The sequence below is a fragment of the Muscardinus avellanarius genome (assembly GCF_963383645.1).
Source record: "Muscardinus avellanarius genome assembly, chromosome: 5".
Taxonomy (NCBI): Eukaryota; Metazoa; Chordata; class Mammalia; order Rodentia; family Gliridae; genus Muscardinus; species Muscardinus avellanarius.
This window is the reverse complement of record NC_137790.1, coordinates 12,573,504-12,601,299: the sequence shown is the minus strand read 5'-3', so window position 1 is coordinate 12,601,299 and position 27,796 is coordinate 12,573,504. Positions and strand designations below refer to the sequence as shown.

Here is a 27,796-nt window from a genome sequence, read left to right as displayed (position 1 = left end):
CATCTCAAGAAATTCTACAGTGACTGAGCAAGGTCCACCGTTTCACAATCAGAAGGCCCTGGGGTGTTTTTCTAGCTATTCGTGTGTGTGTGTGTGTGTGTGTGTGTGTGTGTGTGTGTGTGTGTGTACGTACCTAAGAGGCTGAAGGACAGGCACTGAAGATATGGAAGGTACTGCTCTAATATATACCTTTTCACATATTTTGTGGGACTCACCAGTTGATAAGTACCATCAGTTCAGCTATAACAAGATATATGTGTTCTAAAAACATCATTACACTATGCAAAATTGTGCAAATCCCCATAGCCATGAAGCTTATGGGGAAAATGGGGTTGGGGTACCACAATGAAAACTTGAACAGTGACATGCTAAAGATGGTAAGAACTTAATATAACACAGTAACACTGTATTATGTGTGTTAAAAGGCTATAAAACAACATGATAGTATTCATGTATTGTAGTATCAATAAGGCATTTCACTGTGAAAAAACATGAAGTTAGGTTTGTAGATATAGGCATCAGCAGGTTATAATAACTGTGAATGATGGCAGAAAGATTATAAAAATGGATGGGAAGTGAAAGACCAAATATGGATGGGTATGGCTAGGAAGATGTGGTGAACTGGAGTAGGGAAGAGGTCTAAGGTGTATGCATATGTGTATGTTTATTTTACATATGAGTACCCAATTCAGTTCTGTTGAGTACAGTTTTCTGCATTTACTTTATGATGCTTGGCCAGCAAAATCACTCATAAGCTCATGCAAAATTGGCATTATGCTCAAATCATTCCTAGTTCATAGATCATGTTGGAACAAATTCCCAGTCTCAAAACAAGCGTTATAGAAGAACTGACTGTACTTTTTTTAAAGGCATATTTTACATTTAGTAAAATGTGCAGGAAACTAAAACCCTGATGCTTAAGTTTGGGAATTACTTAGGCTCTTGGCTTCTCTTCTTTCCTTCAACCACTTACTTCAATTGTTGCTTATTAATGCCTCCACATCAAAGTAGGCACAGGTGGAAAGAGGTACAAAACACAAATCAGTCAGTCTCTACTTGTGGAAACCAGGAAGAGATCCTGACGTTGAAAGTAGCAGCTAACATCAGATTTCTTTCCCCCCAGAATCTGAGTAAGTTTCCGTCCCCCAGCCTCCTTACAGATCTCTAAGGAGATGGCCTTCAGGGCACCCTGTGGAATTCTGAGGTCACCTACCCAACCGAGCAAACGACCCAACAGACATTATTGATGCAGGAATTATTTTCTTCTATTTGAACAGGTTTAGTCTGGTGCTAACTAACTGGAAAAAAATGTTTACACGCTATAAAGTTCAAATGAAAAACAAAAAGTGGAACTAAGGAAGCCTAAATTTATTTTATCCATTATACCTCAATAAAGCTGGGCGGGGACAAAAAGAGAACTCTATTATGAATACTGAGTTTCCCTATACTACTGCTTTTATATGTTCACTGACATGAGAAACTCAAATTATTTTAATTTTAATAAAAGATATACAATGAGAAATAAAAAGCTATCTTGAAAGCCATATATTTCTGTCAAATTTTAAAACTGGTAATAGCGTTAGTGATCAATAGAAAGCACTACTTTAAATTATTACCATTTGGTGCTCATTCTGAAATAAACAATTAAAATTTAAGATCAAGTTGCAGAAAATTTTGGGGTGGTAATTAGAAAATTAACATAGGTGTTTGTTCTTTCAAGAAAGTTTATTTTAAATATAATCAGACTATTGGCTGCCCTACTATAAATGCTAGCTGAAAATTTTATGAAATCCTATCTTGTATAAAGTTAGTAATACTATTTACCCCCTCAATCAATAGAAAAATATGGATACTAAATAGATAAAAATATTTCGTTAGTTTATGCCTAAGTAATACCACTGAGTATGGTATAAACATGTTAAGAGAGACAAGCTTCCCTGGGAAAATGCAACATTTAAACATCACCTTTAAAGAAATTCCTTCCAAAACTATCTTAATGCACTTAAATTTAAAAATTATTTATGTAAATAAGTTTGCTTCTTGGACTTTTAGAAGGGCTAAAGTTACATAAAGTAAATAAAATACAAAGTATGCATACCACGCAAACTTCCAGTAGTTAACAGTGCTCGGGCTTTGTCAGATAAATCACTATTTAGAGTATTTCCCAGGAGCAAAACATCAATGGCCTCTTGCTTGGAGCTGTCAAAGAAGTTGTTCTGAATTGTTCTGGTAACAGAACGAGCACCGTCTTTTAACTTTCCAGCCTGTGGAAGGAGAAAGGAACACGGCTTTCATTGTAAATACTGTTGATTTTACTTACATTAGTTTTATGTGATTTTAGTTTAGAAAGGCCTTAACCATTAGTTTGAATATAGAACCATTACACTAACAGCCTCAAGATGTCACTGTTTCCTTTCCTCTTTTGAGTAACAGTTCTGCATAAAAGAACTAAGTGCCACTGTACCCAATAGTGATTTCCAGAAATGTTTAAAATTGTTTAGTAAACAGAAAATAAACAGAAGTGTACTTATTTAAATCTCTTTTTACATTATAACCTTTAAATATGGGGATAGAATGGGTAGAGAAATAAAAACATACTAAACTAACAGACTCTTAGAAAAACTTCAAATTATTTCGATAAATAGGAAAATAAAACTGAAATTGCTCCCATATAACTTTTGTTAGTTAAAACTAAAACTAAACCTAAGATTAAAGGTTTGGCCTAAAAAGAAATTTACAAATATAGTTCCCAGATATTACATATGTAAAGTATAGTTTGTATATTTTGAATCATTTTTTGCCTCTACAAATGTAAATCATAAAAGTAATAAGTTTATTCTACAGTAAGAGAATTGGTTATAGCTTTTTTTGTGGTTCTGGAGACTGAACTCATGATTATGGCTTTTAATGAATATATACTTTACTTAGGAATGCTAGCTATCAAAAATATTTATTTTGACTGGGGGTGGTGGTGCATGCTTGTAATCTCAGCATTTGGAAGGCTGAGACAGAAGGATTGCGGTTCACAGATAGCCTCAGCTACTTAGTGAGGCCATTTGCAACTCAAAAAATAGGGCTGGGTATGTAGCTGGAAGGTAGAATGCCCCTAGGTTTTATCCCCAGTACTGCCAAAAAAAAAAAAAAAGAAAAAAGAAAAAAGAAATGAAATTATTTTGATCTAACAGATTTTGACTAAAAAAAAAAAACCAAAACTTTTGCTTTTTGGAAAATAACTTTAGCTTCCAATATGTAATTTTCATTCCTCAGAAGAACAGTAATTAGAAACTTCAGAATAAAGAAGCAATTTTCTTAAATGCGCTAAATGAATACCACTATATTTGTCCTTAAAACATTATTTCCCTTCCATAAAACATACACAAATGATATTATTGAAAAAACACTCACCATTCACAAAGTCAGGCAATTAATCAAAAGGAATCCAGAGAAAGGAAAAGAAAGAGCAGTTCAGATGTTAGATTTTTAGCTCAATTCAGACAAGTATATTTAATACATAAAGATTTTATATAAATATAGTATGTTAATGATAAAAGACCACTGAAAATATATGTAATCTCTGTACATATATTGTCTTAGTCATAGCAGAAACAAAAAGGCAGAAAAAAAAAGAATAATTTAAGCAGTAGGGAATCAGCTTTTAATAGCAAGAATTATGATTTTTACACTTAGAAGGTATAAATGAAAGTTTAACCATTTCAGGTTTTCAAAAATTGGATGCATTTAAGAAGTAAATATTTACTGAAGTGAAAACAAAACGCAGGCAGGTAAAGCGTGTGGGCAGAGCCACGGTACTCTGAGATGCAGAAGGGGGAAAAGACTTGGCGATTAAAGAAGGCCTGGAGGTGACCAGTGCTCTCTACAGAATTCAGCTGCTATCCTGAAGAAGCTGAGTGGAAACTTTGAAAGTGGTGAATGTTCTTATTTTATTCCTGGAGTGATTTGAGGGACTGTACAGATTTAAATCATCTATACATTTAAGTCAGGGCAGGATGCCTTAAAAAGTTCAATAATATTTATGTACATAAAATAATGAAAAGTATAGTCCCAAAATCTGAGGGGAAAGTAATCTATAGATAATGCCAGTAATTAAAAAGTAATGATAAAATGCAGAATTATAATTAAATCGATATCTCACATTTTGGGGCACATTCTGATAACCTCCTTTTCAAGGCAAAATAAGTAAAAGGATATCTCAACAATAAAGCCTTGTAACACTGAGTTCATGGTAGGTACTGCATAAATTCCCTACAGATTTATTTATCCCGCACTTATCACACATCTATTAAACAACAGGAGCCACAAAGGCAAACGAGATAGGGTACTTTATTAGGAGGACTATGGTTAAAGAACCATTTTTATAATATATGAAAACCTAAAAGGTAAAACATATACAAGAGAATACTAGAAAAAAAGCAATACATATACAGTCTTAGTGGATTATTACTAAGTGACTAAACATGTCACTATACCTAGCCCCCAAACCTAAGGAAATATGTATGTGCCATCTAATCATTAGTGCCCACTGCAGAAGGAGCTATCAAAGAGGGCATCCAAGCATGATAAAACAGAATTCTAAATTAGATATGTATTAATTTAAAATATCTATTAGTTTACAAAGGCCATTTAAAAAGCTTCATTAAGAGAATTAAAAGACAATATTCAGTAATATTTGTTAGATATGGACGTACCTTAGCCTTTCCTTCAAGAGCTCCAGTGCCTGCATATATCTTGCTGATTGAATCACCATTCACAGACCACATGGCACGGAAAACTTCTTGAAAGCGAGTCACCAACTGAGGCTTTTCAGCCAGGCCAAGAGCTTCCAACTGTTTAGCTAGCATCTAAAACAGTTAAGCAAGATACTTTATAAACACAGAATATATTAATTATGATTTTTAAGAACGATGGGAATCAAATAAAAATGTATACGGATAGAATATGTGAAACTGAACACGGAAAACATTAACTTTTTACTAGGCTGAGTTGTTTCCAATCATTTCAACTTTAAAATTAATGCCACATCAATAAAAATTATAAGTAACATATTCCTCTGTATTAAAGAGAACAATTAATGCCACATCAATAAAAATTACAAGTACTATATTCCTCTGTATTAAAGAGAACTTCTTTCTGGTTAAATGATAAAATTAATCTTCAGGTGTCCCTCTAAATCAGACTAATTGACTTTGTTCATCTTCTAATTAAGCATAGCATGCACTAGAGAACGGAGAAAAATACTTACCCAGCTTACCTAAATACAACAAAAATAATTTTTCTTTTTTGCAGTACCAAGAATGGAACCCAGGGTTACTGTACTTCCGAGCTACATCCCAAGCCCCAATTTTTAGTCTTTTTTTTTTTTTGTGTGTGTGTGTGTGTGTGTGTGTGGTACTGGGGATGGAACCCAGGAGCTTTTTCTACCTCTGGGCTATACTCCCAGACCTATTTTATACTTTATTTGGAAGCAGTGTCTCACTAAGTTGCTGAGAGCCTCACTAAGTAGCTAAGGCTGGTTTTGAACCTGTGAGATCCTCCTGTCTCATCATCCCAAGTGCTGGAATTTCAAGCATGTGCCACCATGCTGGGCTTAATCTTTTTTTAGTTTTCTAAACAGGGTCTCACTGAGTTGCAAAGGGCCTCACTAAGTAGCTGAGGCTGTCCATGAACTGCGATCCTCTGATCTCAGCCTCCTGAATGCTGGGATTACAAAATTGCTGAATTTGGTTCCATATGTTTAATAATTATGATCAAGAGCTTGTGAAAGCTGGTTGTGGTAGCACACACCAGTAATCCCGTACTTGGAAGACTGAGACAGGAGTATCACAGGTTCAAGACCAGCCTCAGCAACTTAGTGAGTCTCTCAGTAACTTAGGAAGACCCTGTCTCCAAATACAAATACAGGCCGGGCGTGGTGGCGCACGCTTGTAATCCCCACGCTTGGGAGGCAGAGATAGGAGGATCGCGCAGGTTCGAAGCCAGCCGCGCGCGCTGGCTTATGAGACCCTGTTTCCAAATAAAAAAGTATAAAAAATAGGTCTGGGAGTGTAGCCCAGAGGTAGAAGGGCTTCCAGGAACCCCAGTACCACCAAAAAAAAAAAAAAAAACAAACAAACAAATACAAATACAAAATATAACTGGGGTGTAGCTTGGCAGTAAAATGCCCCTGGTTTTAACCCCCAGCACAACAAAAACAAAACAAAACAACAAACTGCCACAAAAATAAGTTTAATCTCTGAATACAGTAATGACAGGTTTGGGGTGTGTGTGTGTGTGTGTGTGTGTGTGTGTGTGTGTGTGTACGTGCACATTTATGTATGTTAAGAGACTGAACCCAATGACATTCTACTTCTGAGTTGTGTGTGTGTGTGTGTGAGTGTGTACATGTGCATTTATGTATGTTAAGAGACTGAACCCAATGACATTCTACTTCTGAGTTGTGTGTGTGTGTGTGTGTGTGTGTGTGTGTGTATACGTGTGCATTTATGTATGTTAAGAGACTGAACCCAATGACATTCTACTTCTGAGTTGCACCCCCAGTTCGATTTTATTATTATTATGTGGTACTGGGGATTGAACCCATGGGTATTCTACCTCTGACATACATCCCTGCACTTGGGAGGCAGAGACAGGATTCCACAGGTTCGAAGCCAGCCATGCTGGCTTAAGAGAACCTGTTTCCAAATAAAAATATAAAATATGTCTGGGAGTGTAGCCTGGAGGTAGAAGGGCTTCCAGGAACCCCAGTACCACCAAAAAGAAGAAGAAGAAGAAGGAAAAAAAAAAAAAAGAAAACTAGGGGGTACAAACATAGCATGCAAGGAATTCAAGGATCACAATTTCTCTATGCTAGTTAGCAACACAAATGCTTAGAAAAGTTATCTTTACGTGAATTCTAGACCCGAGATCTGACAGTCAAAACAATGTACAATCCTCATCTAGTCTGTTTCTCCAAGTAAAGAAACAGTAATATTCTCTTTTGCATTTTTCTTCTTTCTATTTATGTGTTCTGTTATCTATCTGTTAAGTATGGGGATTATCCATAATTATAGAAGAATCAAAAATATAAAAAAATCCCAAATAAGTTAATTTTATTCCCTAAGACTTACACCAGAGCTGTCCTCTGCTAGCATGGAGAACAAAACAAATTAAGTTCCTAAGACCCCTTCACTGTCTGACTGTCTCTCAAGGAAGTGGGCGAAACTGATCCTATTTCACTATTCGTTGGAGATTGAGCAGTAAATCCTATAACCAGTCACCAAATGCCATGCTAGAGAAGAGTCGTACATCCAACTGCCAGGAGTGGAGGGTCAGCTAAGACAGAGCCTGAAAACGAAGAGTTGCAAGTATTCCAATAAACTTATGTAGAATCCACGTAAATGTATTCAGCCACTTAAAACCAGAACATAAACCAAAACCGAGCCATGCGACTAACTCCATCTCAATGGCTGGCATGCCTTCTTTTACTATCTGTATCTTTTTTTTTTTTTTTTTTGCGGTACTTGGGATGGAACCCAGGGGACACTCTTTCTCTGAGCTACACCTCCAGTTCTATTTTTTATTCTTTTTTTTATTTATTTATTTTTGGAAACAGGGTCTCACTGAGTTGTGAAGGGCCTCACTAAGTAGCTGAGGCTGTCCGTGAACCGCCATCTTCTGGTCTCCACCTCCCGAATGCTGGGAGTACAAGCTTGCACCACCACACCTGGCTGTATCATATTTTTTAAAAATAAATTATAATGCTAAACTGGGCATGGTGGAGCATGCCTGTAATCCAAGTACTTGGGAGGCTGAGACAGGAGGATTACAGCTTCAAGGACAGCCTCAGCAAATAGTGAGACTTTCAACAACCTAGTGAGATCCTATTTCAAAAATTAAAAAAAGAGAAGTGGAGGCTGTGGGTGCAGCGCAGAGGTAGAATGCACCTGGGTTCAATCCTCAGTACCACACACACAAAAAAAACTATATGCTAAAATACATAAAAATACATTTCTGCAACAAAGAATTTTATTCCCTATATACTTTCATTTTTGAGGTACAAAAATGATCAGCTCCAAGGTAACCAATTCTCTGGCCAATCTTAAAATCACTAACTAGAGAAAATAATGACAGTTATTTCTTTAGACAGGCCAGTGCCACTGGCCAGTAATTCCAATACGTGGGAGGCTAACACAGGAGGATCACAAATTCAAGGCCAGCCTGGGCAACTTAATGAGACCATGTTTCAAAATAAAACTATGTATGTATGTATGTATGTATGTATGTATGTATGTATGTATGTATGTATTTGGTACTGGGGTTCTTGGAAGCCCTTCTACCTCCAGACTACACTCCCAGATCTATTTTATACTTTTTTATTTTTGGAAACAGGGTCTCTTGAGGCAACAAGGCTGGCTTAGAACCTGCATGATCCTCCTGTCTCTGCCTCCCAAGCGCAGGGATTACAAGTGTGCGCCACCATGCTCAGCCAAAATAAAACTTTTTAAAAAAGGCTTGGTGCCGGGCGTAGTGGCGCACGCTTGTAATCCCCCCGATCTTGGGAGACGGAGACAGGAGGATCTTGCAGGTTCGAAGCCAGCCTTGCTGGCTTAAGAGACCCTGTTTCTAAATAAAATATAAAGTAGGTCTGGGAGTATAGTGCGGAGGTAGAAGGGTTCCATTCCCATTACTACCAAAAAAAATACCAAACAAACAATAAAAAGGCTTGGGGTATAGCCCAATGATAGAATGCTCTTGTGTTCAACCCTCAGTTTCACATGAACACACATACACACACAGGCACAAATTCTTTTTCCTATTTTTTTATTCATTTGTGGTATGAGGGATTGAATACTGCATCCCCGTCCCTTTTAATTTTTTATCTTTTATTTTATTTTTTGCTGTACTAGGGACGGAACCTAGGGGCATTTTTACCTTTAAGCTACACCCCCAGCCCTATTTTTTAATCTTATTTTTGAAACAGGGTCTCACTAGGTTGCAAAGGGCCTCACTAAGTAGCTGAGGCTGTCCTTGAACTGTGATCCTCATGTCTTAGCCTCCCAAAAGCTGGGATTACAAGCCTGTGCTACCACGCCTGGCTTTATTCTTTATTTTGAAATAGGATCTAAGTTGCAGAGGGCCTCACTAAGTAGCTGAGGCTGGCTGTGAACCTGTGATGCCGCTGTCTCAGCCTCCCAAGTACTGGGATTACAAGCACTTGGCCCTTTTAACTTTTTTGAGACAGGGTCTTGCTAAGTTACTCAGGCTGGCCTTGAACTTGTGATCCTCCTGTCAAGGCCTCCCAAGTATCCTTATGCCAAATTCTTATGGAACTAAATGAAGACTCACCACAGCCTAATGATCCTAACTTGCTAACAGGGAACATTCAACAAGTTCAGTATTGCAACAGAGTGTGACACATGGCTTAGGCTATGTTTATAATTAGGCTGAACTGGATGCGTAGTGGTAAAGAAAATGTATGTAAATACAGACCCTCTAGGGAGCTGAGTTTCATTCATTTTCATTCTCACTGACTGGCACTTTCATATGATCCTATTTTTTGTAGCCATTAATTTGAAAATGTCAAACTGTTAAAAATATAATCCTATTAGATTGCACATTTGAAAACAGATCCACTTGTCCTAAAATAGAGTTTAAAAAAATTTTGGACAAAAGACAGGCAAAAAGAAGCAATTATTGGAATAGTATAAATGTCAGTTTTTATAAAGGAGAGTTAAGGAGCAATAAGAAGGAAATAGCTACGTATGGAAATGCCATCAAGAATAGATGAAGGAAACATTTAAATCAGAAGGGCTTTGGGGGGAAAAAGACTAGAAAAGAAGTAACAAAGTGGCTCTATCAAAGCATAACTTTTATATTCTGAAAACTAGCTAATGAACAAAAACAGCATTACAAAAGCACTCACAGGAACATACGGTACGAGGCACACACATCTGAATGCATCTTTACCTCTAAGCCAAGGAAAGCCTGCACGCTATTTGTTCTGTCAAGACAATCCAAGCAGTTTGTTCGCACTGTACCACTCTGGCATCTGTAACAATTTTATTAAAGTTAGACAGCTAGTTTGCAAGAAAAATAAAGTAAAACAAACAGAATAATTTAGGTGATTAGAATGTAGCATCCACTTTCTCCTCCAAGCTCTATTTTAACTTTTAAACATACAAAGAAGGTAAAAGGATTATACTGTGAATATCTATAGATTCACCACCTACATTCTATATGTTAACATTTTGCCATGTATTCTTAATCACACATATGATACACTTTTATATATTTATATATTTTTTCGATACTGGAAATGGAACCCAGGAGCATTCTACCTTTGAGCAACACCCCCAGCCCTATTTTTTATCCTTTATTTTCACACAGGGTCTCACTGAGTTGCAAAGGGCTTAAATAGTAGCTGAGGCTGCCTGCAAACCATGATCCTCCTGTCTCAGCCTCCCAAATGCTGAGATTACAAGTGTGAGCCACCACGCCCAGCTATGACACACTTATTTTTAATTAGGCTAATAGGAGATAAATATACATTCAGGTTTATAATCTTATCATCCTTTGCACATAAAAATAATGAAATACTTATAGAGTATATTTTTAAAACTGAGAACTACTTGTCTCTATGGACTGTTCCATAAAATTGCTATGGTATTAAATCAATAATACAAGTAGAAAAAAATAAAAATTTGAGCCTCGTTCACTAAAGTTTAACTCAGCCTATATTCTTTCTTTTTTTCCCTTCGGTACTGGGGATTGAACCCAGGGGCATTCTACCTCCGAGCTAAACCCCAGATCTACTTTCTTATTCTTTACTTCAAAACAGGGTCCCACTAAATTGCAGAGGGTCTTGTGAAGTAGCTGAGGCTGGCAGCAAAACTTTGATCCCCCTGTCTCAGTCTCCCAAGTACTGGAATTATAAATGTATGCCACCATGCCTGGCTAATTCAGCCTATATTCTGAACTTAAATTTTTCAATATTTACTTTTTTCTCTATTCCTTATGTAAAAACTAGAGATTTAAACTATACTAAAGCAGACAGTAAGCAATATGTTTTACATCTAAATAGTCAACAGGGGCCGGGCATGGTGGCGCATGCTTGTAATCCCCGCGCTTAGGAGGCAGAGACAGGGGAGGATCACGCAGGTTCGAAGCCAGCCGCACACGCTGGCTTAGGAGACCCTGTTTCCAAATAAAAATGTAAAAATAGGTCTGGGAGTGTATTCCGGAGGTAGAAGGGCTTCCAGGAACCCCAGTACCATCAATCAATCAATCAATACATACATACATACATAAATATGTCAAAGGGGTCAAGAAATATTAAAACATTAATTGTAAAGAGAAATGGAAGTTTTCAAAGATAACAGCATGAAGTTTGAAGCCAGATGAATCTTAGCTCTAATAACTTCTTAGTTATGTGACTTGAAACAGATTATAATCTATGACTCAATTTACTCAATTATAAAAGGACATAACAAAACCTATCCCTATAGTTGTTATTGAAACATAGAAAGGCTTCACTGTTGGTCCTATAATATGTAATGAATAATATAACTCACTCTTAGTTGTGCATAAGGTAGGAAAAAAAAACAAGCCTAAAATCCAGTATAAAAGATATTTAATTATAAACTTTAACTTTAAGAAGAAAATTAAAAGTTCAATGTTAAGAATAACTTTAGCTGGGTGTGGTGGCATAGACCTGCAATCCCCATACTTGTGAGGCTGAGACAGGAGGATCGCGGGTTCAAGACCACTCTGAACAACATAGCAAGGCCCTCAGATCCTGTTTCAAAAATAAAATAGGACTGCAGTGCCATACCAGCAGTAATAGTAATAACAACAATAATAATAATTTTTAAGTTATAACAAAGTTTCAATCTAAAGATCAAAGAAAGAGAGCAATCAAACCTTTGAACTTCATTTCCATCAAAATAGAAAAATCCATAATCTATGAACTTCTGGACCTGAGGTTTAAGAACACTATGTAATTTTTCTGCCTTTCCTCCTTTAACCATTTGATGATAATCAAAATTCACCATGAGGATATCGGCAGCGTGCTCAGAAGCTTTCAAGTGACTCTGAAAGTAAAATGGCAAACAGTCATCTCAATGTTAACTAAGTACGTTCTTATCAATACACTGTTATAAATGGGGGCTCACATTTTATATTCAAACCTCAGTGTGGTCCCTTCAAATATTACTCACCCCACAAAGCTTTCACTGACACTGGCAGTAAAATGAAAACTTTCTTGCTGATAACTAGTAATATCTATTCCCTAAAACCTCACATACCGTCTCTGTGAAAGTTGATGACATCATATTAACATCAGAGAACTAAATAATGTTCTGGTCTGGTTTAGAAAATAAAAAATTATTTCTAATAGCCAGTATTTTTTTTTTGCAATACAAAGGCAGTAACTGTTTATATTCAATACAGAATCTCAAATAAAGTATCTTCTTTTTTTTAACACAAAAGCTAACAAGGATTTAAAAATTCATTTTTATACCTTCATTCAATACATACAAATACTTTTTAAGTTTATCACTAAAAAAACCACTCACTAAAATGTTTATTAATATTTATTTTGCAAGGTTAAAGAATAGCCAAATAAGTATCTACTTAAAAATTAACAACTAATTATTTTTAGACTTGTTAGACTGAACCTTAGAAAATGTTTCCTGACCATTTTGTTAAGTATAATCTTATGCAGCACCATAATGTATATTAATTTATTATTGATCTTTTTTAGAAGTCAGGTATTTCATTGGGTTCTTTTTACTGATATGCTACAGATTCTTCCATCAGTGCAAGAAGGTATAGTCTTGTGTGAAAAATACAAATGTGTTTTCACCATTTCACACGTTTAAAACAGGTCTCTATGAAGTATGCAAGGCAATGAAGGAGGGAACTGCCTGATATTTCTCTAGTAGGGATAGCTGATCATTGCAGGGCGTTCCGTTTCCCTACAAAATTAAAAAGCAGATTAGAAAACGGTTTGTTGAGTCAGGCATGGTACCACACGCTTGTAATCCCAGTACTTGGGAAGCGAAGATAGGAGGATGACAGGTTCATGGCTAGCCTCAGCAGCTTAATGAGGCCCTCTGCAACGTAGTGAGATCCTGTTTCAAAGAAATCCAATGGGACCAGGGGTGTAGCTCAGAGGCAGAAGGGCCCTGGGGTCAGTCTTCATTTCCATACACACTAAGACATATTCACTGCCTTGAAAACTTTTCATAATTCAAATTTCTGCAACACTAGCTTAAACTGCTTCCTAATATCTCCAGTTACAGGTTACAAATAGTACCTAACCATTTTCTAGAAAATACTTTACTTCCCTAAGAGAATCTGATTATTCTACTGCTTCTTACAATTACCGCATGCTAACTGATTGCTCCACTGGAGCTACCATACCATTCTAGGTGACCATGGGGCAGAACAGAAGAAATGACAGGCTTACCTGGAAAGCCTTACTTAGCATATGTTCACCTTCTTTAGATCCAAGCAAATTTACTATTATTTGTTTACCATATAAGTTCTTAAGTGTTCTAAAATGCCTATTAAGGAAAAAAAAAAAGAAATAAGCATGCCAGATGATAAGCTGTATTTTGACTTTTCAAAAAATGAGAATGTTATTAAAAACCTAGGTGGCAGTATTTTAAGTTCATAGAACTGGCCAGATTTGGTACAAATCTGTTCTCAGGGTCTCGTAACTCTGACTTTATGAAAACTCAGTTCCTGCAACCCTCCTGTGCTGGAGCTCTGGACCCATCCCCTTCCCACTCAGTGAGAACGGGTCTGACAAGACTAAGCTCCCTACTCTGCTTGTCCAGCGACTGCAAGGGCAGAGGGGAGGGTGCACCTCCAACCAGAGTCTGCACCAACTCAGCAGTATGCACAGGAACCTCCTCGCTAGCTCGAGCTTTGGAAAAATCGGTCCAACTATGAATCTCTCTTCTCTCCAGCTTCCAGAGGCTTTATGGCAGTCTTCCCTTCCCTGTAGTTTCCCTTTTGTGGTTTCAGTTACTCACGGTCAATCACAGTCCAAAAATGTTAATATTTGCCTTGACTGTTTTGATAGAGGGACCACAAGGATGTAACTTTTATGACTGTATACTGTCATAGCAGTCCTATCTTATTATCAGTTTTTATTATTAATCTCTTACTTTGTCTAATTTATAAACTAGATTTATCACAGACATACATGTTTAGGAAAAAATTTATTATGTATGTAGAGTATTTGTAGGTTTCAGGCATTCCCTGGAAGAGTCTTAGAATGTATCCCCTGAGGATAAAGGGAACTACCATATAGAGCAATGCCATATAAAGGAAATGTAACATGAGCCTCATTTATAATTTTAGATTCTTTTTGTTTTGTTTTCTTTTCTTTGTGGTAATGGGGATTGAACCAAGGGCATTCTACCTCTGGGCTACATGGCCAGCCCTATTTTTTATTCTTTATTTTCAAATAGGGTCTCACTGAGTTGCAGAGGGCCTTACTAAGTGGCTGAGGGTGTCCTTGAACCTGTGATCCTTCTGTCTCAGCCTCCCAAGTACTGGGATTCTGAGTGTGTGCCACCACGGCCGACTAAATTCTTTCTTTATGTATATTCTTATTGATGCATTGTAGCCTCACATCATAATGTGGTCCAGAGTGACAGTGACATACACGCACACACAACTTGTGAGCTTCCCCAGGTCCCTCTCCACTCCCTCCCTTTCCCCACACATGCTACCGACCTTTCTCACTAATTTTAAATTTTCAAGGACGTATATTAAAAGGTAAAAATAGAGGAAATTATATATATTTTATTAAACTCAACATATCTAAAATATCACTTTCAACATGAAATCAATATAAAACAAATACTAGGTTTTTTTCTTTGAAAAGTCTTTGAAATCCAGTGTGCATTAGATATTTACAACACATCTCAACTCGGATGAGTCACATTTCAAGTGCTCAGTAGCTACACGTGGCTAGTGGCTACCAACAGACGATGCATGCAGAAACGTGAAGGCTAAAAGAGTAAGTCCCACACTTATAGTACTAACCCCAACCCCAAGTTCTACACTAGATGTCATAGTCCTCAAATTTAATTAGAAGAGGGAGCCGGGCGTGGTGGCGCATGCTTACCATCCCAGCATTCGGGAGGCTGAAACCCGAGGATCAAGGTTCGCGGACAATCTCAGCTACTTAGTGAGGCCCTTTGCAACTCAGTGAGACCCTGTTTCAAAATAAAGAATAAATAACTGGGCAGGGGGTGAAGTTCAGAGGTCAAATGCCTCTGGGTTCCATCCCCAAACCCGCAAAAAAAAAAAAAAAAAAAAAAAAAAGAGAAGAAGAGGGAATTTTATTTAGGGATAAAAGTGAATTGAATCTATAAATATAAGCAATCTCACTATTTAGCTATATCAAAACTTACAGCACTATGTAAAAACAGTCTTACCTGTCAAAAGCAGGAGCATTGGCTTCAAATCCCCTTGACATACGGACACGATGGGATCCCACCTTAGACAAGAAATACACATTTAATCATATTAAGAACCCAAAATTAGACAAAAAAAAATACCACTGCTTGAAATATGTAACAATTTCACTTGGTAAACACATAACAAATCAAATATCTTGTTTGCATGATAATCATAAAAAATAAGTTTTGAAGGTTTCTCCATCCATCCATCCATTTGAAACAAATTCATTTATTTAGGTATTTTGTGGTACTGGGGATACCCCCAGACCTATTTTTTCTTTTTCTTTTGGAAACAGGATCTTACTAAGTTGCTGGGGCAGGCTTTGAACCTGCAATCCTCCTGTCTTAGCCTCCCAAGTAGTGGGAGTACAAGCATGTGCCACCATACCCGCTTCCCTTCCTTCTTTCTTTCTTTCTTTCTTTCTTTCTTTCTTTCTTTCTTTCTTTATTTATTTATTTATTTTTGTGGTACTGGGGGTCGAAACCAGGGGATTTTCTACCTCCAGGCTACACTCCCAGACCTGTTTTATACCATATTTGGAAATAGGGTCTCACTAAGTTGCTGAGAACCTCACTAAGTAGCTGAGGTTGGCGGTCCTCCTGTCTTAGCCTCCCAAGCTGGGGGTGGTGGTGGTGGTGGTGGTGGTGGTGGTGGTGGTGATGGTGTTTACAAGTGTGCGCCACCATGCCCAGCGTCCATTCCTTTTAAAAGAGCAGTCTCATTTAAAAAAGAACTGAAGAACTACAAGTTACATTATTTTGAAATACCTGTCAACTAACAGTAATTCCCATTGCTTTTTTAGTGCTTTCATATATATTACCTTGTTTCTAAGCTCAAATTGCATACCCTGTTTGAGTTAACATGTACATGTTGTCTCCTCAGGTCTATTTAATTAATTCCAAAAGAGTTTCAAATGTGATTTTTTACATCTCCTAACCTACATTCGTATTCTTCAAAGCAACCTAACCACTTCAGTGTAAAGAGGAAGACCTTAACTGATATGGTAAGAATGGAACAAAGGACATGGAAAGTCCCGCTGCCTCAGAGAAGGCCGGGCAGAGTGCCACAGGGCTACCTTTGCCTGCTCGGGGTCAAGACAGTACGGTCCCTGAGTGGGAGGGCACGTGGCCAGGCAGGTTCCCGGCTGCACTCCAAGAGACGGTTCAGCAGATCAGAGGCTGAGGTCCTGAATCTGCACTTTAAAATCACTTCAGATGAGTCTTCTAATCTTCTGGTTAGACAACCGCAAGTCAAGACACAATAGTCTGAGGATTCTGTCTACGACTCTGAAAGTAGGACATCTCACTAGGCAACACTAACTTCTAAGACACCTTAAAATAAATTCCTTTGCTAAGAATACAAAAGACAATTACTATCCATTTACAACCTAATATCCATTTACAATTCCTAAGTCAATAGAGTCCTTGTTTGCCTTCCATGGGGCACTTAGTCTTTGGATTTGTGATTATTTATTTATTTATTTATTTATTTTACTGTGGCACTGGGGATAGACCCAGTGGTGATCTGCCTCTGAGCTGCACCCTCAGCCCTATTTTATTTTTATTTTGAAACAAGGTGTCACTAGGTTGATGAAAGACACTACTTTCTGAGACTCTCCTCCAATCTGCATCCTCCTCTTAGCCTCCCAAGTATTAGGATGACAGGCATGCACCACAATGCCAGGCTATGATTTTATGATTTTATTTTTAAAAATCAAATCCAGTCTTTTTGCCGGGCGTGGTGGCACACGCTTGTAATCCCCGCGCTTGAGAGGCAGAGACAGGAGGATCACTCAGGTTTGAAGCCAGCCACGCTGGCTTAAGAGACTCTGTTTCCAAGTAAAAATATAAAATAGGCCTGGGAGGGTAGCCCAGAGGTAGAAGGGTTCCATCCCCAGTACCACCAAAAAAAAAAAAAAAAAAAAAAAAACCAGTATTTAAAATCAATCATATATTTTTATTACTTTATTACCTGCTCCTTAAGCACAGTGTGGGAGCCGGGCGTGGTGGCGCACACTTGTAATCCCTGCGCTTGGGAGGCAGAGACAGGAGGATCGCGCAGGTACGAAGCCAGCAGCGCTGGTTTAAGAGACCGTTTCCACATAAAAATATAAAATAGGTCTGGAAGTGTAGCCTGGAGGTAGAAGGGCTTCCAGGAACCCCAGTACCACCAAAAAAAAAAAAAAAAAAAAAAAAAAATAGTGTGGGAAATCTTTTGGTGTACAAGATATTCATAAAAAGAATCCAATTCAAATCCAACCTTCAAAAGGTTGCTTTTAAAAACTACTAAGATAAAGCTGGGCGTGGTGGCGCACGCTTTTAATCCCTGGGATTGCGCTGGTTCGAAGCCAGCCGCCCTGGCTTAAGAGACCCTGTTTCCAAATAAAAATAAAAAATAGGTCTGGGAGTGTAGCCCGGAGGTAGAAGGGTTTCCAGGAATCCCAGTACCACCAAAACAAAACAACAACAACAACAACAAAAACCCAACAACAATAACAAAAAACTACTAAGATAAATAATCATGAAAACCACTGACTTGGGGCAGGGGTCCAAGGTAAAATCTTTTTCTGTCCTATTTTTTCAATACTCTAGGCTAAGTCACAAATCTTAGTAGATCATACACACCCAGGAGCCTAAAATGTTTCCAACTTATTCTTTAGTGCCCAAGGATTTCTGAATAAAAATAAATGCAAGATTACAGTACTTTTTTGCAGTATTTTTTAAAAACAAGTTTATTAAAAGATAGAAATACAGAGGATAGGTACAGCTCCATACCAGACTGGAATGGATGAGTGACTTGAATGAATACACCCAAACTTAAGTATGCATTCTTTTTTTTGTGTGTGTGGTACTGGGGTTCCTGGAAGTCCTTCTACATCCGGGCTACGCTCCCAGACCAAATTTTTTTATATTTTCATTTGCAAACAGGGTCTCTTAAGCCAGCACAGCTGGCTTCGAACCTGCGTGATCCTCCTGTCTCTGCCTCCCAAACGCGGGGATTACAAGCGTGCGCCACCACGCCTGGCTTCTTTTTTTGCAGTATTAAGAATGGAACCCAGGGGCATTCTACCTCCAAGCTATACCCCCACCCCTATTTTTCAATCTTTATTTTTGAAACAGGGTCTCACTAAGTTACCACGGGCCTCACTAAGTAGCTGAGGCTGTCTACGAACCTGTGATCCAAGTACTGAGATTACAAGTGTGCGCTACCATGCCTGGCTAATTCTTTACTTTTAAAACATCTTATAGCCGGGTGTGGTGGCGCACGCTTGTAATCCCCGCGCTTGGGAGGCAGAGACAGGAGGATCGCGCAGGTTCGAAGTCAGCCATGCGCGCTGGCTTAGGAGACCCTGTTTCCAAATAAAAATGTAAAAATAGGTCTGGGAGTATAGCCCGGAGGTAGAAGGGCTTCCAGGAACCCCAGTACCACCAAAAAAAAAAAAACCAAAAAACAAAAAAAAACATCTTATAAATATTAGACATTAATACTAACAAGGGAGAGTTAAAAATATCAGAGAACAAGCCAGAAAACACACTTAAAATCAGATTACAAAGAAAAGTTCCAGTAGCAGATATATTATTGATAACAATAATAACTATTAAACCTTACATTTAGTCTTTATAACTATACTTCAAAGGAGGTACTATGAATATCATTCCCATTGTACAGATAAGGAAATTGAGACACATGGAGTTAAATCACTTGTCCAAGATCATATAGTTTGTATTGGTAGAACTTAAAATTCCAGTTGAAGTCTGTATAGACACTTTAACTACTATATTCTTCTGCCTAAAAAGAATAAATCATTATATACTGAGAAAATAAATATGTAAACACTTTGGAAATTAGTGTGCTATAAAAGCTGCAAAATTTTAAAAGTTAAATACAGCAGCTGAATTTCTATGGATTTTTATTAGGTTTTGCATGTGGTTTATTTGCCAAGGGTTCACGTGTCAGAAGTGGGCTCCCCAAGGTGGCAGGGTTGAGAGACGATGTGGAACTATTGTGGAAATATATGGAGACTGATGTGTGAGGACTTTAGGTTATTGAGAGAGCTGCCCTCAGAAGGGAATGCGTCTCCAACAGTGAATTCTCATAAAAGCAAATAGTTCTTTTTCCTTTATAGTATTGGGAACTGAACCCAGAGGCATTCTAACTGATTTTATTTCTTATATGGAAATAGGGCATCGCTAGGTCGATGGCAGTTTCATTATTTGCTGAGGCTGTCATCAAATCTGCGTGCGATCCTCCTGTCTCAGCCTCCCCAGTACTAGGATTACAAGCGTGCACCACGATCCTGGCTGAGGACAACTGGCTATAAAAGCCAGAGCCACCTGCGTCTCTGGCTTCCTTTTTCAGAATCTGATCACTCCTCCCACACATGTTGTTTCCAAAGTGTACTGCCACTAAGCACTTAAACCAATGCAGCTTTCTAAACCTCCAGAACCAGGAGAAAAATAAACCTCTTTTCTTTATAAAATTCATTTACCTCAGATATTTCATTATAGTAATGTTAAGCTGACTAATACAATATTTGAAAGAACATTAAAGGAAAACATATCTAAGATAAGTTTCTTTTCAGGTCATCATTTGTGAACCTATCTCATATTATTAGATGGAATAACAGTTATAATGAATTAATGAACTATCCTAAAAATTTAGAGAATATAGGCAATTTTTAAGAGACAAAAAAAACAATCAAAACTAAATGTCAAACACATACTTGCAACCCTGGTTGCTCCCAGAACAATGGAACAGATCCCCGGATTTGTATGAAGGAAGAAACAGAGTCATCTAAATACACAACCTAAAAAAACAAAAACAACAAAAGAGTAATATATAAAATGTTTTCAAAGGAAAAAAATGTTGTCACTGTATTAAAAAAACAAAGTTAGTAAAATGTGTTGCATATGAGTTATATCTTATGACCTATCTCTTATATAGAAATTGACCTAATCAAAGTATGTTCTAATCAAAGTATCCAAAATACATTACTAAGTTTAATTGTTAATAAAAAAAAAAATAAGCTGGGCATAGTAGTGAACACCTGTAATCCCAGAACTTGTGAGGCTGAGACAGGAAGATCACAGGTTTGAGGACAGCCTCAGCAATGCTCTAAGACTCTCAACAACCTGATCCTCTTTCAAAACAAACAAAAAAAATTTAAAAGGGCCGTGAGTGTAGCTCAGAGGTAGCACAACCCTGGATTCAACGTCCAAATAAATAAATACCAGTATCAAAAAATACATTAAAAGCCAGGCGTGGTGGCACACGCTTGTAATCCCAGTACTTGGGAGGCTGAGACAGGAGGATCGCACAGGTTTGAAGCCAGCCCCAGCTACTTAATGAGTTCTCAGCAACTTAGTGAGACTCTGTTTCCAAATAAATTATAAAATAGGGATGAGGTATAGCCTGGAGGTAGAAAGCCCTTGAGTTCCACCCCTAGTAAAACAAACAAAAAAAAAACCCTAAAACAAAAAACATTAAAAACTTTAAAAAGAAAATATAAGAATAAGAATCATCCTATTAGAAGCTCCCTTAAAATCTCAATATTTTATCTATGTACCTTTATATTTCATTTAGTTTTTCCTTAGTTTTTCTTTTTTTTCTTTTGAGGTACTGGAGTTTGAACCCAGGGCCTTGCACATACAAGGCATGTGCTATTACTGAAATATATCTCAGCTTCCCCCCTTTTTTGCAGTACTGGGGATTGAACTCAGGGGCATTCGACCTCCAAGCTACACCCCAACTCTATGTTTTTTTATTCTTTACTTTAAAACAGGGTCTTATTAAGTTGAGGAGGACCTCACTAAGTAGCTGAGACTGGCAGCGAACCTGCATCCTCCTGTCTTAGCCTCTCAGTACCGGGATTATAAGCCTGCGCCACCACACCCAGCTATCTCAGCCCCTTTTTAAATTTTGTTTTGAAACAGTCTCACTAGGTCTTCCAGGCTGGTCTCAAACTTGTGATCCTCCTGCTTTAGCTTCTTATGTAGCTGGGATTACAGGAATGTGCCACTGTACCTGGCTTTCTTAGCTTTTAAACATAATTTTAGAGCCGGGCGTGGTGGCGCACACTTGTGATATCCGCGCTTGGGAAGGTGGAGACAGGAGGACTGCGCTGGTTTGAAGCCAGCCTTGGTGGCTTAAGAGACCCTGTTTACAAATAAAAAATGTAAAATAGGTCTGGGAGTGTAACCGGAGGTAGAAGAAACCCAGGAACCCCAGTACCACCAAAAACAAAAACAAAAACAAAAAACATAATTTTAGCTTTTAAAATAATGTACTTACAATTAGAGTTTCAGAGCCAAAAATATCATAACTTATTTTTTAGGTAGTACGTATATCTACAATTAAAAGTTGCATTTAATTTCACACACACACACACACACACACACACAAGACTTTGCTGGTCTAGCTCTATAATTAAGGTTTTAAAATTCACTATCAATGTATAGCACCAACTGTGCCATCCTAGTCAATACCCTGTTAACTATTTGCTGAGCTGTACCTAAATAAGTCTGTTTATTTTAGGGAAGCCATTCTTAATGCCAATAAGTAGCTAAGAATATCACAAGATGACATTACATATATAAAAATAAATTCTGAGTCAAATAAAAATCTGTTGTTCTAGTAGTTTCTGTGCCTCTCGTATAACACATTAATAAGCAATATAAACCAGTATATACCTGTTCTGTTTCTACAAAATTGGCGACGTGACCATCATCATTTGTTCCCCGGACATTAAACCTGGTCCCCGCTCGTTCACAGCTTAATCTTGAAATGAGGCAAGCCTTTGCCTGCTTGTGAGCAGCATAAATGGTCCTGATTTCTACTCCCCCACACATGAGGCGTAACAGCCAGTCGTCACAATTCACACCATAGTGTTTGAGATGCAAATGCAAAGACTGATTCCTAACAAAAAGAAATAACTGCATTAGGTTATCAAGTACTAATTAACAGAGTGCAAATTTCAAAATACTGCTCCCAGGACAATTTGATGTCATTAAATTAAGAGGCAATAAAAGCAAATCAATTCATTTATATTTACTATGATAGAAATCAGAAGATGACAAAAAGAGATGAAGATTCTGAGACATATGACCTGTAGTCCACAGAAAAGCATTTTTTTTTTGCACATTTGTATCTGTGTCCATTTTTGTTATATCTTTATATACAATGTATATAATTTAATGTTCTGAAAACAATTACATATACACTCTGTTTATAGGTATATACTCTGTTCATATAAAGCTCTGTTTATAGACTTCACTTTTATAAGGCTCTATTTTAATTTAAATAGCCAGATGTGGCTAGTGGCTACTTTACTAGATGGTGTAGACACAGGGTTTCCCATTCCTGCAAGTGCCTTTATTTATTTATTTATTTTTAACATGCTGGGGACATTACTCATGACCTGGAACATGCTAGGCAAATATCTACCACTAAGCTATACTTGCAGCCTACAAATACTTACAGCTTTATAGGTAACAAATAAAGCCTGGCTTACAAATCTTCACAGGGGAAAACACTCTATTCAAACAAGAAAACAGAAGCCTAATTATGAAGTAAATAAAAGTGAAGTCTGTGTAACTAGAGGGGCGCTGGGCGCTGGAGCCCGCCAGGTTGGCCCTCTCACCCTGATGACTACTCTCAGCTCTCTACCAAAACCTAGTCCCCTGGAGAGAAAAACAACCTACCACTAAGAAAAATGGTGAGAGGAAAAATTTTCAATTCAAAAGTGAATTTTCTGTTACTGAAACTTGGTCCTAAGTTTTAAAATTCTTTTACCATTTTAGGTGGAAACCTTTCTTAAGGGCTATAAACTATTTTGCTGTCTTAAACTAGGTAAACAAATGCATTATCAATTGCTTGAAGACTCAGGGTCATTAATAACATAATAGAAAAGAACAACAGTAGTCCCCGATTCCCTGACCCTCAGGTACTTGTGTGGAGACCCCAGGTCATGGTAAGGTACAGGTCTGGTAGACCTGCCACAACCCACCCCCAGCACACGAGAATGTAAATGAGTTATGAGATGACTATTGGAATAACATTAAATGTGTTGATCACTACTTATGTAACAGAATGACTTAAGCTTTCATACATTACTATTGCTTCCCCTGATCTGAGGGAAAGGTTAAATAAATTTGGACTGAGTATTTTTTTTGGGGGGGGGGTGGTACTGGGGTTCCTGGAAGCCCTTCTACCTTCAGGCTACACTCCCAGACCTATTTTTACATTTTTATTTTGGAAACAGGGTCTCCTAAGCCAGGACACGCAGCTGGCTTCGAACCTGTGCGATCCTCCTGTCTCTGCCTCCCAAGAGCGGGGATTACAAGCGTGCACCACCACGCCCGGCCTTGGACTGAGTATCTTCAAGGTCCTACAGGTGAGAGCTATGTATAAAGATAAGAGACTCACTGGTCCCCATTTAAATAGACCTTGGACCCTAGTCATTTAATGCAAGTAGAGTTTCTTCCTTTGCTGTGACTTCTCATTTTTCTTTGCTATCATTGTGTGTCACTGTTTCAATTCTATTTAAATTTATATAGAACTCTAGAGTTGCAACTTCAAATCTTCAATAAAGAGGCTGGGGATGCAGCTCACTGGTAGAGTACTTGCCTGGCATGCACAAGGCCCTAGGTTCTATTCTGAGCACCTCAAAAAATTTTAAAGAAAATCACCTGCAGAGGAACAAAACCACCTGATCTCTGTCATAGGTATTTGGCACTCTATGGATACAAACATTACTGTATCCTGCAAGATATTTAAACAAGCTGTAATGGTATGTAATAAGCTCTAGAAACTTTCATTTTTCTATGCAGACTGAGGATCAAATACAAATCCTTAACAAAATAGTATAAATTATAAAATGAGCAAACTTCACTTTTGGTATTTTAACTACCCCTTTGTTCATTGTCTGCTACTGGACAATCCCTTAGGATTTCTGTGATCTATATTTGTCTCCATCTCTAGTCTTAATTAAATGAAAATATAAATAATTTCTACTAATTAAACTTGAAAGTTGCAAGTATATCTTCTCCTGCTTGGTGTTCTAAGGTGGCAGGAAAGATTTTGTGTCTCGATCTAAAGAATCTGGGCTAGGAATAAGGAGGAGACCAAAAGGCAAGCACGGGTGCCCTATGCACAGCTGCAATACATATACCTTTCCCAAGGGACTTCAATGTCTTCCACTAGAAAAAGTGTGGAATGCAGAGTTTTACTGTTGCCCATTTCTGACAAAGTACATCTTGTCATCACTAAGTTCTCTGAGTAAATGGGGCTTTATGCCCATTCATCTCCTCTATGACGCCTCCATCACGTCTTCCTTCCCCAGCCGTTATTGTCTCTTCCTTTGGTAACCTGTCTCTGGCAGAGGGCTCTAAAACCTGCGCTCGGTCTGCCCTTGCTGCCCCCATGCCACTCCTCTGGGCCAAGGCACTTCTGTGTAAGCTGCAGGTGACCAAGTGGATGCTCTATGTTAGTCTCCTTTCCTTAGGCTGTTGACCACTTTGGGCCCTCTGAGAGCCAGGGCAAATGGTTTGAACCTAATGTGCTATTCAAGTACAAGTGATGGCCAAAGTGTGGGGAAAAAACCCACAGGAGAGGATGCCTAAGTCGGAACCACTGAGCAAGGCCAAAGCAGAGAGTCCTGGAGCTCTGGCTTTATGACACGTGTCAGTATAATGAAATTCTACCACCATGCTGGCTGTAGACAGCAACCGCTATACTAGAAACCTGGCCCACGACAATAAAGCCATACTAATCAGAGTCCCATGTGCTCTAGTCACCATGTGGCTACTTACACTATCTATACACGGTCATGTAATATACCAGTTACCTACATAAGTTTTACTTGCTATAGTACTGGTCTTTGACCCAGTATACTATTTCTTCAGTCTACTGCTCTTGAATCAAGATCATCTACTTATTATCTTAAAAGGAATAAGGGAATGTTGGCTTAGAATGATAATCTTGTCTTTGGTGTTGGCCAGAGGAAAGATCTCAGAAGTACAGTGAATATGACTAACACAATTTTATTACAGTTAAAGTCATTCCAAAATATAAAACAAGTATCTTAAATCTATAACCGAAAGGAAAGGTCAATCTAGACTCTGGAGGGCGAATGGGTTGTATGTCACATGCCATCTTCAAAACTGACAGTGGCTGCCTGCCATGCTCTGCTGAGGGTCTAAGAGCAGGAAAACGGTATGATCAATCAGCAACGTCTATCCTTGGCTGACTCTGGAAAGAGCAACGCTGAACATCCATGACCAAAATCCCCAAGCCACTGCCCAGCACATGATCAGAAAGGTAAAAAATAAAAACAAACTCACCAGAAAAATCTATTGTCAGTTGTGTGTTCTTGCATGCTACGATGTGCACTAAGACTCAGATCTAAGCTGGTTCCAGATGCAGACCAGGCAAAATAAAAGTTGCCTGAATTCAAAACTTTTCGTACTTCTGAAATTCGGTCCTCATCTGAAGCATCTACTCGAAGTGATATAAACTCAGTGGAAGTAACTCGGAAAACTTCAGATTCTTGAATTTTTCCAACAGACATACATCCAGTGACTAGGACCAGATAATGCAACATGCTATCACCTGAAAAAACCAAAGATTTTATTGAATTAAAAATTCCAGTATTTTCAAACTATTTAAAGTTTCTTCTGATTTTTTTTCTTGTGTCTCTATCTTTTAATTGCTGTTTTAAAATTTCTGATAGACATGTTAAAAATCACCTATTTGGGAAAAACTCTGATTAAATATACTTAGTATAATAAGCATTTAAACATTAACAGGATAAGCTCACATTTATAAAACTGTTTTACTACTTAATCTGAAGCTATAAGACTTATCAAAAAATGTATTTGTTGCTTTCTTTCCAGCCCCTTATATTAGAAAGTTCAGATGAGATAATAAATGTGAAAGTTCATGTGAACAGTAAAGTTGAAAAAAAATGGTATATAAATGTAAGTTGATGATGATGATGTATGGCAAAAGTCCCTGGTAAAACTTACAAAGCAGTCTGGTTACAAACCTTCCATAGACATTGTTTCCTCTAACTGGAACAAATACCCTATGCTATGAATATGACTTTATTTATTTATTTATTTATTTATTTATTTATTTATTTATTTATTTGTGGTACTGGGGATGGAATCCTACCTCTGGGCTGCACTCCCAGACCTATTTTATATTTTTTATTTGGAAACAGGGTCTCTTGATCCAGCGAGGCTGGCTCCGAACCTGCACGATCCTCCTGTCTCCACCTCCCAAGCACAGGGATTACAAGCGTGCGCCACCATGCCCGGCTATGAGCATAATTCTAGAAGTCAGCAGCGGTGTATTTTGAGCATGGGATTTGACACACGCAGAACTGGCTCAGAATCTTGGGTCCAATATTTATTATCCAGACTAACTTCAATAGAATAAAGAATTAAAACATATACCCTGGGATTACTTAAAACAGTATTAGCAAAGCACTTAGGCACGGTGCTTTACATATAACAGATCGATAACAAATGGCATATCTCCATTTTATAGACCAGTGCTATTCAAAGCATCACACACAAAAGAATGCCATGCTAGAGAAAAGATGCCTGTACCAGAAGTAAATTAACTACATCACTAATTTTGCCCTTTAGTTTAGCTGATTGTATTTTTAAATAGTTAGACTTAATCAATGAATGAAGCCATGTGTTGGATTTGCACGATAGTACTAGCTTGTTGTTCCATCACAGGCCAGTAACGAAACAATTCATAGACTACTACCAGACTTTAGGCCACACTTCAACTCAAACCATTATAGACAAGCTGGTAATCACAAAGGCTACTCTACAGCCCGTGGTGACATTAAGTGACAAAGGCTCCAACTGAGACCTTTCAATCCAAAACAGGCACCTTTTCCACTATGAATAAGGGAAATCAGTGTAGTTCCCATGAGGAAATCTTTTCCTAAATACACTGGAGTAAGAAAAGGACGATGCTCTGATTTTCTCTGTGTGTTTCAACAGGACACCGTCTCTGAAACTTAAAGTCACAAGAGCCTAAGAACACAGCACGCTTTTGGAGGGCAACGAACATTGCAAGACTAGCTCAATTAAGGTGAAAAAGTCTTAATTAAAGACACAGCTCAGTTATGAAATCTGAAATAAGACATAGGTAATCTCTCTAAAATTTTTAGAAATCCAAACACACTGCCGGGCGTGGTGGCGCACGCTTGTAATCCCCGCGCTTGGGAGGCGGAGACAGGAGGATCGCGCAGGTTCGAAGCCAGCCGCGCTGGCTTAAGAGACCCTGTTTCCAAATAAAA

At 38.0% G+C, this 27,796-nt stretch overlaps 1 protein-coding gene across 5 annotated transcripts in view; it reads right to left on the bottom strand.

The window, feature by feature from the left end:
• SYNJ1 (synaptojanin 1) overlaps nucleotides 1–27,796 on the bottom strand; it is a gene marked incomplete at both ends in the record, with an annotated part of 87,119 nt that overhangs the window by 35,720 nt on the left and 23,603 nt on the right. For 4 of the 5 annotated variants that reach the window (XM_080696917.1, XM_080696918.1, XM_080696919.1 and 1 more), the window contains 9 exons: nucleotides 2,099–2,255; nucleotides 4,707–4,859; nucleotides 9,964–10,045; nucleotides 11,917–12,086; nucleotides 13,466–13,562; nucleotides 15,453–15,514; nucleotides 20,201–20,284; nucleotides 22,167–22,392; nucleotides 25,818–26,085. In XM_080696917.1, coding sequence (XP_080553043.1) covers nucleotides 2,099–2,255; nucleotides 4,707–4,859; nucleotides 9,964–10,045; nucleotides 11,917–12,086; nucleotides 13,466–13,562; nucleotides 15,453–15,514; nucleotides 20,201–20,284; nucleotides 22,167–22,392; nucleotides 25,818–26,085 — 1,299 coding nt within the window. Of the gene's footprint in view, nucleotides 1–2,098; nucleotides 2,265–4,706; nucleotides 4,860–9,963; nucleotides 10,046–11,916; nucleotides 12,087–13,465; nucleotides 13,563–15,452; nucleotides 15,515–20,200; nucleotides 20,285–22,166; nucleotides 22,393–25,817; nucleotides 26,086–27,796 lie in introns of all 5 variants that reach the window. The other variant, XM_080696920.1, reaches the window with a different exon arrangement.